Source organism: Rhinoderma darwinii, chromosome 4 (assembly GCF_050947455.1).
Source record: "Rhinoderma darwinii isolate aRhiDar2 chromosome 4, aRhiDar2.hap1, whole genome shotgun sequence".
Lineage (NCBI taxonomy): Eukaryota > Metazoa > Chordata > Amphibia > Anura > Rhinodermatidae > Rhinoderma > Rhinoderma darwinii.
This window is the reverse complement of record NC_134690.1, coordinates 401,391,468-401,410,766: the sequence shown is the minus strand read 5'-3', so window position 1 is coordinate 401,410,766 and position 19,299 is coordinate 401,391,468. Positions and strand designations below refer to the sequence as shown.

The 19,299-nt window shown below is 44.3% G+C and overlaps 1 protein-coding gene across 2 annotated transcripts in view; it reads left to right on the top strand.

Moving 5' to 3' along the window:
* Positions 1 to 820: 820 nt before the first annotated feature.
* SPDYA (speedy/RINGO cell cycle regulator family member A) overlaps positions 821 to 19,299 on the top strand; it is a 39,769-nt gene continuing 21,290 nt past the window's right edge. The window contains exons 1-3 of one of the 2 annotated variants that reach the window (XM_075863452.1): positions 821 to 901; positions 11,728 to 11,939; positions 18,347 to 18,405. In XM_075863452.1, coding sequence (XP_075719567.1) covers positions 11,729 to 11,939; positions 18,347 to 18,405 — 270 coding nt within the window. In that variant the 5' untranslated portion in view covers positions 821 to 901; position 11,728. Of the gene's footprint in view, positions 906 to 11,727; positions 11,940 to 18,346; positions 18,406 to 19,299 lie in introns of both variants that reach the window. The other variant, XM_075863453.1, reaches the window with a different exon arrangement.

The following is a 19,299-nucleotide window of genomic DNA, read 5'->3' as shown; positions in this document are numbered from 1 at the left end:
AGATAAAATGGATGTCTGAATAGATATCGGACATTTTCATCTACTGTCTCATTAACAGCATCCATTTTAATCGGATCAGTTTCATCGTCTATTTCTAATGCTCCTTTTGAGGGCTCAATATATATATGCATATTGTATATACTGGGCCTCAGCAATGTTTTGCGGACGGTCACGTTTGTTACGTGTCCAATGGCTGCCGTGGGGTGTCACAAAACCTTTATTGTTTTTTATTACAGACTATTTTAAGTATTTGCCCAAATCTCAGACAACCCTTTTAAGATTCACTGACGTGTAATATTAAGTTCGTGTTTTTCACAAATTCTATGCTTTACCCTCATAATGGCTACACTTGGAGGATCTGATCTAGTAGAATGGTTGGTCGCACGTGTTACTAAGTGTCAAAATAAACTCTGATCATGGCTGCCGAGGGAAGAAGATGGCTGCCGGGACAAAGCAGTTCATCGACTTTCTGAATTTTTTTGACTAAAATATCAAATAGAAATTTAACAGAACAGCCCCCATGTTCATTTTAACACAGCTTCACTTCAAGTGCCATTTTAAAATGCTTTATGACTCTTTGAACTCTTTTTCATCTATGTACCCCTATTAAAAGTAAGAAGACTCGTCCATCCAGTCATAAAACAATATGGCTGCCAGCCCGCCACACAAGCGCCGCACTTTCCCGCCTCTTTCGCTCGAAAACCTTCACAGCGGCTCATTTCAGGAAGCCACTGGGCGGGCTGAAAATCCCGCGACCCTGATTGGCTAACAGTCGGCGCTTAGCCGCAGCTAATTGGTTGCATTGCCAAACCTGGATTGTGATTGGTGGATACAACTGCGCGTGTAGCCCTGTTTCGTGAGCACCATTCTGTCGGCGGAATAGTAGGAGGACCATTGTAGAGTATGTATGTTCGGAGTCTGTATCGCGACATAACCAGTGATGGAAACACCTTTTGCACATATATAAAACACCAGAGATCCTGTAAATACTGTATGAAGGGGAATTTATGTCGCGACATAGGCTGAATTTCAGTCGGAGACTACCATGTAAAAAAAAAAAAAAGGGGTGAACATGTAACAGGATTTATGGATGAAAATTTCCACCAAAAATCCATGAAAACTCAATGACTGTCATTGTCTGTCATGCTGCTAAGTCTGTTCAGGAGGTTTTTAGTTTCTCTGTATCTGGGAAAGCTGGGTGAAACAATATGGCCGCCATTACAAATACACAGGAGCTGGCAGCTTTACCAAGTATCTGAATAATAAATCTGCTGAGCTGTGCATCTCTAGTATGGCTGCAGAACTAGACAGACTCGCCACTCAGGAGCCTGGTAAAGCTGTGTGGGTGTGGCCACCACTGTGATCATCTCATAGCGGGTATAATGGTTGTCACCCAGCTTTACCAAACCTCAGAAACCACTGCATAGGATTCTCAACAACGTGACAGAAAAGTGGGAAATATTCTAGAAAACGAGCGGAACGTGATAATAAGATTCCGATAATCCGGCACGTTCAGGAGCCGCACATTCCTATTGGAAGTCTAGATATAGGGTAGATAATGGCTGGAAAGAGGTCTGGGGGGCCCCTGAGCAAAACACGTTATGGGGGTCCCCAATCTAGTTATTTTAAGAAGGTTTAATACTGCCATAATACCACCATACAGCGCCCATATAATACCGCCATACAGCGCCCATATAATACCGCCATACAGCACCCACATAATACCACCATACAGCACCCATATAATACCACCATACAGCACCCACATAATACCACCATACAGCACCCATATAATACCACCATACAGCACCCACATAATACCACCATACAGCACCCATATAATACCACCATACAGCACCCACATAATACCACCATACAGCGCCCACATAATACCACCATACAGCACCCACATAATACCACCATACAGCACCCACATAATACCACCATACAGCGCCCATATAATACCACCATACAGCACCCATATAATACCACCATACAGCACCCACATAATACCACCATACAGCACCCATATAATACCACCATACAGCACCCACATAATACCACCATACAGCACCCACATAATACCACCATACAGCACCCACATAATACCACCATACAGCACCCACATAATACCACCATACAGCACCCACATAATACCACCATACAGCACCCACATAATACCACCATACAGCACCCACATAATACCACCATACAGCACCCACATAATACCACCATACAGCACCCACATAATACCACCATACAGCGCCCACATAATACCACCATACTGCACCCATATAATACCACCATACAGCACCCACATAATACCACCATACAGCACCCACATAATACCACCATACATCACCCACATAATACCACCATACAGCACCCACATAATACCACCATACAGCACCCACATAATACCACCATACAGCACCCACATAATACCACCATACAGCGCCCACATAATACCACCATACAGCGCCCACATAATACCACCATACAGCACCCACATAATACCACCATACAGCACCCACATAATACCACCATACAGCGCCCATATAATACCGCCATACAGCACCCATATAATACCACCATACAGCACCCACATAATACCACCATACAGCACCCACATAATACCACCATACAGCGCCCACATAATACCACCATACAGCACCCACATAATACCACCATACAGCGCCCACATAATACCACCATACAGCACCCACATAATACCACCATACAGCACCCACATAATACCACCATACAGCGCCCACATAATACCACCATACAGCACCCACATAATACCACCATACAGCACCCACATAATACCACCATACAGCGCCCACATAATACCACCATACAGCACCCACATAATACCACCATACAGCGCCCACATAATACCACCATACAGCACCCACATAATACCACCATACAGCACCCACATAATACCACCATACAGCGCCCACATAATACCACCATACAGCACCCACATAATACCACCATACAGCGCCCACATAATACCACCATACAGCACCCACATAATACCACCATACAGCACCCACATAATACCACCATACAGCACCCACATAATACCACCATACAGCGCCCACATAATACCGCCATACAGCGCCCATATAATACCGCCATACAGCACCCACATAATACCACCATACAGCACCCATATAATACCGCCATACAGCGCCCACATAATACCACCATACAGCACCCACATAATACCACCATACAGCACCCACATAATACCACCATACAGCACCCACATAATACCACCATACAGCACCCACATAATACCACCATACAGCACCCACATAATACCACCATACAGCACCCACATAATACCACCATACAGCACCCACATAATACCACCATACAGCACCCACATAATACCACCATACAGCACCCTCATAATACCACCATACAGCACCCACATAATACCACCATACAGCACCCACATAATACCACCATACAGCACCCATATAATACCACCATACAGCACCCACATAATACCACCATACAGCACCCACATAATACCACCATACAGCACCCACATAATACCACCATACAGCACCCACATAATACCACCATACAGCACCCACATAATACCACCATACAGCACCCACATAATACCACCATACAGCACCCACATAATACCACCATACAGCACCCACATAATACCACCATACAGCACCCACATAATACCACCATACAGCACCCACATAATACCACCATACAGCACCCACATAATACCACCATACAGCACCCACATAATACCACCATACAGCACCCACATAATACCACCATACAGCACCCATATAATACCACCATACAGCACCCACATAATACCACCATACAGCACCCATATAATACCACCATACAGCACCCATATAATACCACCATACAGCACCCACATAATACCACCATACAGTGCCCACATAATACCACCATACAGCACCCATATAATACCACCATACATCGCCCATATAATACCACCATACAGCACCCATATAATACCACCATACAGCACCCACATAATACCACCATACAGCACCCATATAATACCACCATACAGCACCCATATAATACCACCATACAGCACCCATATAATACCACCATACAGTGCCCAGATAATACCACCATACAACACCCATACAATACCACCATACAGCAGCCACATAATACCACCATACAGCACCCACATAATACCACCATACAGAACCCACATAATACCACCATACAGCGCCCACATAATACCACCATACAGCGCCCACATAATACCACCATACAGCACCCATATAATACCACCATACAGCACCCACATAATACCACCATACAGCACCCACATAATACCACCATACAGCACCCACATAATACCACCATACAGCACCCACATAATACCACCATACAGCACCCACATAATACCACCATACAGCGCCCACATAATACCGCCATACAGCGCCCATATAATACCGCCATACAGCACCCACATAATACCACCATACAGCACCCATATAATACCGCCATACAGCGCCCACATAATACCACCATACAGCACCCACATAATACCACCATACAGCACCCACATAATACCACCATACAGCACCCACATAATACCACCATACAGCACCCACATAATACCACCATACAGCACCCACATAATACCACCATACAGCACCCACATAATACCACCATACAGCACCCACATAATACCACCATACAGCACCCACATAATACCACCATACAGCACCCTCATAATACCACCATACAGCACCCACATAATACCACCATACAGCACCCACATAATACCACCATACAGCACCCATATAATACCACCATACAGCACCCACATAATACCACCATACAGCACCCACATAATACCACCATACAGCACCCACATAATACCACCATACAGCACCCACATAATACCACCATACAGCACCCACATAATACCACCATACAGCACCCACATAATACCACCATACAGCACCCACATAATACCACCATACAGCACCCACATAATACCACCATACAGCACCCACATAATACCACCATACAGCACCCACATAATACCACCATACAGCACCCACATAATACCACCATACAGCACCCACATAATACCACCATACAGCACCCACATAATACCACCATACAGCACCCATATAATACCACCATACAGCACCCACATAATACCACCATACAGCACCCATATAATACCACCATACAGCACCCATATAATACCACCATACAGCACCCACATAATACCACCATACAGTGCCCACATAATACCACCATACAGCACCCATATAATACCACCATACATCGCCCATATAATACCACCATACAGCACCCATATAATACCACCATACAGCACCCACATAATACCACCATACAGCACCCATATAATACCACCATACAGCACCCATATAATACCACCATACAGAACCCATATAATACCACCATACAGTGCCCAGATAATACCACCATACAACACCCATACAATACCACCATACAGCAGCCACATAATACCACCATACAGCACCCACATAATACCACCATACAGAACCCACATAATACCACCATACAGCGCCCACATAATACCACCATACAGCGCCCACATAATACCACCATACAGCACCCATATAATACCACCATACAGCACCCACATAATACCACCATACAGCACCCACATAATACCACCATACAGCACCCACATAATACCACCATACAGCACCCATATAATACCACCATACAGCACCCACATAATACCACCATACAGCACCCACATAATACCACCATACAGCACCCACATAATACCACCATACAGCACCCACATAATACCACCATACAGCACCCACATAATACCACCATACAGCACCCACATAATACCACCATACAGCACCCACATAATACCACCATACAGCACCCACATAATGCCACCATACAGCACACACATAATACCACCATACAGCACCCACATAATACCACCATACAGCACCCACATAATACCACCATACAGCACCCACATAATACCACCATACAGCACCCACATAATACCACCATACAGCACCCACATAATACCACCATACAGCACCCACATAATACCACCATACAGCACCCACATAATACCACCATACAGCACCCACATAATACCACCATACAGCACCCACATAATACCACCATACAGCACCCATATAATACCACCATACAGCACCCACATAATACCACCATACAGCACCCACATAATACCACCATACAGCACCCACATAATACCACCATACAGCACCCATATAATACCACCATACATCGCCCACATAATACTACCATACAGCACCCACATAATACCACCATACAGCACCCATATAATACCACCATACAGCACCCACATACCACCATACAGCACCCACATAATACCACCATACAGCACCCACATAATACCACCATACAGCACCCATATAATACCACCATACATCGCCCATATAATACCGCCATACAGCACCCACATAATACCACCATACAGCGCCCACATAATACCACCATACAGCGCCCACATAATACCACCATACAGCACCCACATAATACCGCCATACAGCACCCACATAATACCACCATACAGCACCCATATAATACCACCATACAGCACCCACATAATACCACCATACAGCACCCACATAATACCACCATACAGCACCCACATAATACCACCATACAGCACCCATATAATACCACCATACAGCGCCCAGATAATACCACCATACAGCACCCATACAATACCACCATACAGCAGCCACATAATACCACCATACAGCACCCACATAATACCACCATACAGAACCCACATAATACCACCATACAGCGCCCACATAATACCACCATACAGCGCCCACATAATACCACCATACAGCACCCATATAATACCACCATACAGCACCCACATAATACCACCATACAGCACCCACATAATACCACCATACAGCACCCACATAATACCACCATACAGCACCCATATAATACCACCATACAGCGCCCACATAATACCACCATACAGCGCCCACATAATACCACCATACAGCGACCACATAATACCACCATACAGCACCCACATAATACCACCATACAGCGCCCACATAATACCACCATACAGCACCCATATAATACCACCATACAGCGCCCACATAATACCACCATACAGCGCCCACATAATACCACCATACAGCGCCCACATAATACCACCATACAGCGCCCACATAATACCACCATACAGCGCCCATATAATACCACCATACAGCGCCCACATAATACCACCATACAGCGCCCACATAATACCACCATACAGCACCCACATAATACCACCATACAGCACCCACATAATACCACCATACAGCGCCCACATAATACCACCATACAGCACCCACATAATACCACCATACAGCACCCACATAATACCGCCATACAGCGCCCACATAATACCACCATACAGCACCCATATAATACCACCATACAGCAGCCACATAATACCACCATACAGCACCCACATAATACCACCATACAGCGCCCACATAATACCACCATACAGCGCCCACATAATACCACCATACAGCGCCCACATAATACCACCATACAGCACCCACATAATACCACCATACAGCACCCACATAATACCGCCATACAGCACCCATATAATACCACCATACAGCACCCATATAATACCACCATACAGCACCCACATAATACCACCATACAGCACCCATATAATACCACCATACAGCACCCATATAATACCACCATACAGCACCCACATAATACCACCATACAGCGCCCACATAATACCACCATACAGCACCCATACAATACCGCCATACAGCACCCACATAATACCACCATACAGCACCCATATAATACCACCATACAGCACCCACATAATACCGCCATACAGCACCCACATAATACCACCATACAGCGCCCACATAATACCACCATACAGCACCCACATAATACCACCATACAGCACCCATATAATACCACCATACAGCACCCACATAATACCACCATACAGCACCCATATAATACCACCATACAGCACCCACATAATACCGCCATACAGCACCCATATAATACCACCATACAGCACCCACATAATACCGCCATACAGCACCCATATAATACCACCATACAGCGCCCACATAATACCACCATACAGCACCCACATAATACCACCATACAGCGCCCACATAATACAGCCATACAGCGCCCACATAATACCACCATACAGCGCCCACATAATACCACCATACAGCACCCACATAATACCACCATACAGCGCCCACATAATACAGCCATACAGCGCCCACATAATACCACCATACAGCGCCCACATAATACAGCCATACAGCACCCACATGATACCACCATACAGCACCCATATAAATACCTCCATACAGCGCCCACATAATACCACCATACAGCACCCACATAATACCACCATACAGCACCCACATAATACCACCATACAGCGCCCACATAATACCACCATACAGCACCCACATAATACCACCATACAGCACCCATATAATACCACCATACAGCACCCATACAATACCGCCATACAGCACCCACATAATACCACCATACAGCACCCACATAATACTACCATACAGCACCCACATAATACCACCATACAGCGCCCACATAATACCACCATACAGCGCCCACATAATACCACCATACAGCGCCCACATAATACCACCATACAGCACCCACATAATACCACCATACAGCACCCACATAATACCACCATACAGCGCCCACATAATACCACCATACAGCACCCACATAATACCACCATACAGCACCCACATAATACTACCATACAGCACCCACATAATACTACCATACAGCACCCACATAATACCACCATACAGCACCCACATAATACCACCATACAGCACCCACATAATACCGCCATACAGCACCCATACAATACCGCCATACAGCACCCAAATAATACCACCATACAGCGCCCACATAATACCACCATACAGAACCCACATAATACCACCATACAGCACCCACATAATACCACCATACAGCACCCACATAATACCACCATACAGCACCCACATAATACCACCATACAGCACCCACATAATACCACCATACAGCACCCACATAATACCACCATACAGCACCCACATAATACCACCATACAGCACCCATATAATACCACCATACAGCACCCACATAATACCACCATACAGCACCCAAATAATACCACCATACAGCACCCACATAATACCACCATACAGTGCCCACATAATACTGCCATACAGCCCCCATATAATGCCACCATACAGCACACACATAATACCACCATACAGAACCCACATAATACCACCATACAGCACCCACATAATACCACCATACAGCACCCACATAATACCACCATACAGCACCCACATAATACCACCATACAGCACCCACATAATACCACCATACAGCACCCACATAATACCACCATACAGCACCCACATAATACCACCATACAGCACCCACAAAATACCACCATACAGTGCCCACATAATACTGCCATACAGCACCCACATAATACCACCATACAGCACCCACATAATACCACCATACAGCACCCATATAATACCACCATACAGCACCCACATAATACCACCATACAGCACCCACATAATACCACCATACAGCACCCACATAATACCACCATAAAGTGCCCACATAATACTGCCATACAGCACCCATATAATACCACCATACAGCACCCATATAATACCACCATACAGCGCCCACATAATACCGCCATACAGCACCCACATAATACCACCATACAGCACCCATATAATACCACCATACAGCACCCACATAATACCACCATACAGCACCCACATAATACCGCCATACAGCACCCACATAATACCACCATACAGCACCCACATAATACCACCATACAGCACCCACATAATACCACCATACAGCGCCCACATAATACCACCATACAGCACCCACATAATACCACCATACAGCACCCATACAATACCGCCATACAGCACCCACATAATACCACCATACAGCACCCACATAATACCACCATACAGCACCCACATAATACCACCATACAGTGCCCACATAATACTGCCATACATCCCCCATATAATGCCACCATACAGCACACACATAAAACAGCCATACAGCGCCCACATAATACTGCCATACAGCGCCCACATAACACCACCATACAGTGCCCACATAACACCACCATACAGTGCCCACATAATACTACCATACAACGCCCACATAATAACGCCATACAGCACCCACATAATACCGCCATACAGCGCCCACATAATACTGCCATACATCGCCCATATAATGCCACCATACTGCGCCCACATAATACCGCCATACAGCGCCCACATAATACTGCCATACAGCACCCACATAATACTACCATACAGCGCCCACATAATACCACCATACAGAACCCACATAATACCACCATACAGCGCCCACATAATACCACCATACAGCACCCACATAATACCACCATACAGCGCCCACATAATACCGCCATACAGCGCCCACATAATACCGCCATACAGCGCCCATATAATACCGCCATACAGCGCCCACATAATACCGCCATACAGCACCCACATAATACCGCCATACAGCGCCCACATAATACCGCCATACAGTGCCCACATAATACTGCCATACAGCCCCCATATAATGCCACCATACAGCACACACATAAAACAGCCATACAGCGCCCACATAATACTGCCATACAGCGCCCACATAACACCACAATACAGTGCCCACATAACACCACCATACAGTGCCCACATAACACCACCATACAGTGCCCACATAATACTACCATACAACGCCCACATAATACCGCCATACAGCACCCACATAATACCGCCATACAGCGCCCACATAATACTGCCATACATCGCCCATATAATGCCACCATACAGCGCCCACATAATACCGCCATACAGCGCCCACATAATACTGCCATACAGCGCCCACATAACACCACCATACAGTGCCCACATAATATAAGACCACCATACAACGCCCACATTATACTGCCATAATACCACCATACAGCGCCCACATAATACTGCCCAAATAATACCACCATACAGCGCCCACATAATATAATAACTTAGATGCGATAGTTTACAGGTGAATCCTGCTCACTGAACCTGTCAGGTCCACAGGACTGACGGATTCAGTGAATAGTGCTAGATACAGCTGCTCTGTATAGAGAATACAGAGTAGCTGTATCTTAAAAAGAAAAAATAATTTTTAATAAAATGTATTTACAAAGTTTATTAACCCACACGAATACATATTTTTACTAAAAAAACAACAACACTTTCAGACATTTACATAGCCTTTACATGGCCCAATATAAACTGTATGGTGACAAATGATTGTTAATATGATCGTACAGTCCCCATAGAGTTTACATAATGTCGGCAGCACATACTCTGTTTACATGTGGAGATGCACTGCCGACAATGATGATTTTCAGGGTGGCATAAAAGATGAAATTAGCCGCTGAACGAGCGTTCATATGTAAATGGACCCTTAAATCAGCCTAGGGTTATAGCTGAATTATTTGTTTTTACAAGAGTACAAGTAATGTAATCTACTAATTTTGGATTCTTTCAGTATGAGGCACAATCAGGCTTGTTATCAGACACCTAAAACAGTCACAGTTCACGTCAAATCTGGCTCCAGGTCTCTCCAGGGAAGCAAATTTAGGCTAAAGCGTCAACTTCATAAAGGAAATGAAGTGTTTGACAACTATGCCTCAAAACGGCTGAAAACACCGTGCCTGATCATCCAACGACAAGAGATGGCAGCTTTCTTCAAGTTATTTGGTAGGTAGCCAAGTACCGATCTCAATAGTCTGTCACCAGAATTCTCTTTTTGTTTGTTTGGGCTCTGTTCACATCTGTGTACTGGCTTGCGTTCATAACGGAAGCCAATAGACTGCTGGATCTGTCACATTCCGGATCCGAGAAGAGCCTGACAGACCCCATTGACACAATGGAGACTGTTGCTGTTTCTTCTGGGGCCTGTCATTTTCACAACAAGAATAGAGCTGCATGCTGCACTATTCTTGCTGTCAAATCTGATCCAAAAGAAGCCTCCGATGGCAGTGTGAACATAGCCTAATAAGGGTATGTGCACACGTGGTGTTTTCATGCGTATTTCGGGGCATTTATGCCTCGAAATACGGCTGAAAAAAACGGAAACAGAACGCCTACAGACATCTGCCCATTGATTTCAATGAGAAATAGGGTGTTCTGTTCCGATGGGGCGTTTTTCAAAAAATAAATGCATGCCACTTCTTGAGACGTTTTTGGAACCGTTTTTCATTGACTCTATAGAAAAACAGCTCCATAAAAGCCATAAAAAACGCCACGAAAAAACGCGAGTATGATTAAAAAACGGCTGAAAATCAGAAGCGGTTTTCCCTTGAAAACAGCTCCGTATTTTCAGACATTTTTTGCTAAGCGTGTGAACATACCATAAATATATTCTACTTTACATGAGAGTTACTTTCTTCAGATAACCCCTCCAGAGGCAGGTCTTAATAGGAGGCAGTAAAAACCACAATAAATTGTAATCTAACAATCGCTTGTTCAAGTCGCCTAGGGGGACTAGAAAAATGTAAAAAATAGTTATTAGTAATGTACAAAAATTATTAAACGCTCAAAAATACCCCTTTCCACGTTTTCCCCCTAAAGTCATGTAAAAAACAAGACCTAAAACCATAATTGGTATCAACACATCGGTACTAGTCCAAACGATTACAATATATCGATATTTAGCCCACAGGGTGAACGCTGTAAAAGAGGAAAAAAAAAACGCCAGAATTTCTGTTTTTGGTCACCTTAGCTCCCCAAACAATTTGAGTAAAAAGTGATCAAAAAGTCATATGCACCATTAAAAACTAAAGCTCGCACCGTAAAAAACAAGCCTTCATACTGCTCTATTGACGAAAAAAGAAAGAAGTAATAGTTTTCAGAATATGGTGACACATAAACATTTTTACAAATAGTTTTTCCTTTGTAAAAGTAACAAATAAAAATAAAATGTATATAAATTTGATATCACTGGAATCGTATTGACACGCAGAATATAGTTATGATGTTTTTATCGCATTGTGAACACCGTAAAAATTAAATCCAAAAACCAATGGATGAATCGCTGTATTTTTGTTCTAATCCACCCCACTCTCTGACACGCAGGATCCACCTGTGATCACATCTACATGTTTTCAGGACGGGACAGTATTCCCGCGGGGAGGCAGTGACCCCCAGCGTCATACATAACTATGATGCTAGGTGCCCGGCTCCCTGAACTGTGTTCGATTTGGGAAATGCGGACGACATGCGGTCCGTATATCACGGACCGAACACGGTGGTGTGCATGAGGAAAAGTTCATACAGGATACATAGAAGCTGTATCTCAAGAAGAATTTTTTTTTTAAAATTAAAACCAATTACAAAGTTATACCTTAACGCAAATAGATGTAGAGTTACACCCTGAAGATGAAGCGGGCAGTAATATACAGCCGACATCCCTTTGCATCCCCGGTACTGTTTAACCCCTTAGATGCCGCAGTCAATAGCGACTATGGCATCTAAGTGGTTGACAGATGGAGGGGGCTCCCTCTGTACCCCATCGGCCCCTCTCGGGGTGCCCATGGTTGCTATGGCAACCAGGAAACCTAACGATGGCTTCCTGGTCTGCCATATATGGTAGCCTATTAGGCCCTGGCAAAGGCAGGACCTAATAGACTATCTGTCAGTTGAAAAATGATAGTTACAGTACACTGCACTACATAAGTAGTGCAGTGTATATTACAGAAGATCAGGTCTTCAAGTCCCCAAGTGAGTGTATAAAAAAAAATCGCCCTGTATCCTGATCAAGTGCTTTATAATTTAAAAAAATAAAAGAAAAAAAATACATACTATACATAATAGGTATTGCCGTGTTCATATCGGCCTGAACTATAAAAATATCATTATTTATCCCACTTGGTGAACCCTGTAAAAAAATACAATAAAAAACACTGGCAGAATCTCCGGTTTTTTGGTCACCTTATGTTCTAAACAATGGAATAAAAAGGGATCAAAAAGGCACGAGAAACCCAAAATGGTCCCAATAAAAACTACAGTTTATCACACAACAAACAAGCCCTCACACCGCTCCGTTGACAAAAAAATAAAAAAGTAAGACTACATCCACACGAGCGTGTCAGATTCAGGCGCATGAAAAACGCACGTAAGTCTGGTCTATGTGTGTTGCGTTATGCATCAGTGTGCTTTGCGAGTGGCATGCGTTTTTCACGCACTCGCAAAGAACTTTTTTATTTAAATGAAATTGATGCGCAAATTACGCACCGCACACGGATGTGCATCCGTGTGCAGTGCGTGCTTTTCACGCACCCATTGACTTCAATGGGCACGTAAGTGCGTGAAAATGCACCAATATAGGACATGCAGTGAGTTTCACGGAGTGGACTCCCGCTGCGTGTAAACTCACACATGTGTGAACAGCCCCATTGAAATCAATGAGTCCGTGTGCTGTGCGTTATTTCCGTGCGCAGCACACGGACGAGGTTCACGCTCGTGTGAATAGGCTCTAATGGCTCTCAGAATATGGCGACACTAAAATATTATTTTGTTTAGAAAAAATGTTTTTATTGTGGAAAAGTAGTAAAACATTTAAAAACTATATAAATTTGGTATCCCCGTAATCATATCGAACTTCAGAATAATGTTAACATGTTGTTTATACTGCACGATGAGCACCGTCATTTTGTTTTTTATAAAAAACAGTCACAGAATTTGGTCTCTTCACCTCATAAAAAATGTAATAAAAACGACACAAAAAAATCTAATGTATCCCAAAATGGTACGAATAAAAATGACAGTTCATCCCATGAAAACCCTCACACAGCACCGCCAACAGAAAAATAAAAAAAAGTTATGACTCTCAGAACGCAATGATGCAAAACGACGGCCCAGACTAATTTAAATGTCCAGCAGTTTTTCACCCATAAACTCATGTCATCATTTTGCTTTGCCCAACATGTGGACCTCGTGGATGCAGTGGAGACGATGACGTTTTAGGGCCTTGTGCTGCATATGGGGCCAGTGAAGAAGTCAAAGATTAGGCAATACTGGAGTGCGGATATTTTGTACAATACCACGGATTTACATATAGTCATGTCCCGTGGTACAAAAATCTGGCCATTCATATTGTACAGATAGCATTGTATAACGTTTACGTGCTATCCCAAAGTACAGGCCTGTTGGGAACATTTCTTTAGTTTCAAGGCCCTAACATTAGGGACCCCGGGAGGGATCAAGCACATCAGCCCCAAAACATCATTATTTCCGCTGAAAGCGACGCTGCCTTATTGTATCTGGATCAAAAAGGTGCGGAGTCGTCTTCCGGACTTTGTCTCCTATCATCACGCCTCCTACTTGACACGAATCTTGGATTGGTTCCGGCACGGCGGGATGAAAGAATGGGTGTCTATGGAACAGGCGTTTATATCTATCCCACTGCAGGCCCTGCCGTGGTTGGGCAGACATGTTCCCAGGGTCGTGCGGTCACACCCGACAATCGGCCCCACCCTAGCAGTCGCAGCGCGGGTGTTTCCTCGGGCAGAGTTCTCTCCGTCCCCCTCCCCGCTATTTCCGATTTTAGGCAACCCTGCATTTCCACCTGGACTGGATAGTGGCCCATTTCAAGTATGGTTGCGGGCGGGTAAGGGGCAGGCTATACAATTTCAGCAGGAGGGGAGATGGATGACGAGCGATCAAATACGAGCTCTGTCGGATCCGGTCCCTTTCTCGGCGTGGCAGGTTACCCAGTTGCGACATTTCCTGGCGTCCCTAGAACATCCTGGAGCGCAACTACGGGACTGCTCCGCGTTTGAACTCCTGTGTACAGGCACAGGCGCGATCCGACATGCTTTGTCCAGAATCTATGGGTTTTTAATCTCGCCCTCCAATTTGCCACCACCTCCGTGCTTGCGTAGCTGGGAGAGGGATTTGGGCGAAACATTTACACCTGAACAACGAGACCGCCTGTTCACTATGACGCATAAGTCCTCCATGGCCAGTAGATTCCAAGAGGCAGGGTTTAAGATATTGTCCCGTTGGTATAGGGTGCCTTCCAGATTGCATGCAATGATCCCGGCGGCCTCGCCATTATGCTGGAGATGTGGGGACCAAGTGGGTACAATCATGCATATTTTCTGGGACTGCCCACTCCTGACTGGGTTCTGGTCCGAGGTGTGGCGCATCTCCTCAAAATTCACGGATTATCCTCTCCCGCGATCCCCGGGCCTCTTCCTGCTTCATTTGTGCGAGGTCCCACTGCTCTCTTATAGATGTCCGGTAGTTCGACACCTGGTAAACGCGGCTAGGGCATGTGTTCCTGCACTGTGGAAACAGTCCTGTCCTCCAACGGTGGGTATGTGGTTCGGCAAGATCCAGGAGATCATGAGAATGGAGGACCTCACGGCATCAATGAAGGGGACTCATGCCTCCTTCCTAAAAACATGGCGTGAATGGATTAGTTTCCAAACGACCGAGGAATATAAAACCATCATGGCCTCGTGAATTCCCGTCTAGACCCGGTATGTCAGGTCAGCTCCCCCCCCCTCTTTTTTGTCGTCCCCCCCCCCATTTTCCTTTTCTTTCTTTCCTCACTATTTTGCTTTTCCTTCTTACTGTCTCTGCATCTCTCTTCTCCTTTTAATGCTCATATGCGCACTCAGAATATACCATGCACGGCTGCGGGTTCAGGGTGCATATCGGAGATTCCCTAATTAACTGTTTTCAGCGACATGGTACTCTCAGGTGACCCCATGTACTTATGTGAGGCCGATAACTGACCTGTGATCCGTTGAATGTTTTTCACTGCCATTTTTCCGCACTATGTTGTGTATATTCTGTACGATTTGTGATCTAAAATAACAAAATGACAAATAAAATAATTTATAAAAAAAAAAAGGTGCGGAATCTGTGCCAAAAGGGGAACACCCTTTAAAAGTGCGACACCTGCCCAAAAAACCTGGCCTGTGTATATAGGTTTGGTTCAAAACATACGTCAATATATTCATTGATAATTAATTTTATTATTTATATCCCCCATTACTATACCACCTTACTGTATGCTGATATACTCCACTAAACGTACCCATGCCCCCCACATTATAAACTGAAATACCAGTAAAACCCTAAACAAAACTACTACCAAGCAAAATCTGCTCCCCAAAAGCCAAATGGCGCTTCTTCCGAGGCTGGCAGTGTGCCCAAACAGCAGTTTATGATCACATATGGGGTATTTCCTTGCTCAGGAGAAATTGCGCAACACATTTTGGGGTACCTTTTTTCCTGTATTCCTTGTGAAAATGAAAACTTTTCTTTACATTTTAGATTTTTTTTTTAATAAATAAGGAGTAAACATAATCGACCAAAATTTACCACTAACATAAAGAACAATGTGTTTTGGAAAAACAGTCTCAGAATCACTTGGATAAGTAAAACCATTCCACAGTTAGGCCGGATTCACACCAGCGTGTGCGTTTTGCACACGCAAAAGGTCCATAACAGCTCCGTGTGTCCTCAGCATATGGTGCGCGGCTGCGTGATTTTCGCGCAGCCGCCTTCATTATGACACCCTGTTTGTATGATTGTAGCACGTGGTGCTTTTCTGTTTTCATTCATAGTTTTGACTACTGTAGCGCGCATCACACGCGGCACACTAAAGTGCGTCCGTGTGCCGTGCGCGCTTTTCATGCACCTATTGACTTCAATGGGTGCGTGATGCGCGAAAAACGGGCAAATATAGGACATGTCGTGAGTTTTACGCAGCGCACATACACTGCGCGAAATTCACTGACAGTTAGAACGGCCCCATTGACTAACATAGGTCCGTGCGAAGCGCGTGATTTTCACGCTCGTATCAGGGACGTAATGCAGGTGTGAATAAGGCCTAATGCAAAGTTGTGCATCCCCTACTTTCATTTTGCTACATTTTGCCTCCCTTTGTGGCAATTGTTACGGTGGCCATACTGGTAAGGTTGATATATATGATGTGATTGAACCGGTACATTTAAGTAAAAAAAAAATGCAGTCTGAAATGGAAAAAAAATTATTGTTAAAAGTCTGAAATATAAAATTGCATTATTTTGAAACATTTAATTTAGTGTGAAACTTTAATTTAAAAGTATTTTTGAAAATGTTTATTACAGATGACGATTTAATTCAAGATTTCTTGTGGATGGATTGTTGTTGCAAAATAGCAGATAAGGTAATTTGATATTCATAGCGTAAGTACAGAATATTCTTTGCAGACATTTGTGTGAGAATAGAATGTAATAAACCTATATAAACCTTGAGGGTATGTTCACACAGCCTATTTTCAGCCGTTTTTCGGGCCGTAAACGTGGGGGCTAAACGCCTCCAAACATCTGCCCATTGATTTCAATGGAAAAAACGGTGTTTCATTCCCACAGGGCGTTTTTTACGCGTCCCTTTGTGAAAAAGGCGCATGAAAAAGCGTCCTGTAAAAAAAAAGTGCATGTCACTTCTTGAGCCGTTTTTCATTGTCTCAATAGAAAAGCAGCTACAAAAACGGCCGTAAAAAAACGCCTGAAAAACAGAGGCTGTTTTCCCTTGAAAAGCCCCGTATTTGGCGGCTGTTTTTAGTTAAAGGGAATGTTTAGTTAAACATTTAGTGTGTGGGTGATTAAACATTGTTCAAATTTTTTTTATTTTTTTCACGAGTCAGGAAATATTATAAATTAGATTCTAATTTATAATATTTCCCAGTGCTGGTCACTAGATGGAGCTATTCCCAAAATTGCAGCATTGCATGTGGTAAAGCAACCACATTGCTTTTTGCTGCAAAATTGGGGAAAAATCCCTCGCTCTAGTGAGCTCTCAGCATCCCCCCCCTCCTTTATCCTGGCTAGTGCCGGGATAAACGAGGGGTTTGAACGGTCTAACCTCCTACACTGTGTGTCGCCATTTTTTGAGCTAACACACAGTGTAGTAGGTTTACATACACTAGTAAACACACACAAACACGAACATACATAGAAATCTCTTACCTGCTCCTGCCGCCGCGGCTCCCTCCGGTCCGTCCGCTCCGTCTGCTGCCGCTGGTCCAAGTGCACAAGTCCGGAAGCCGCGACCGGAAGTA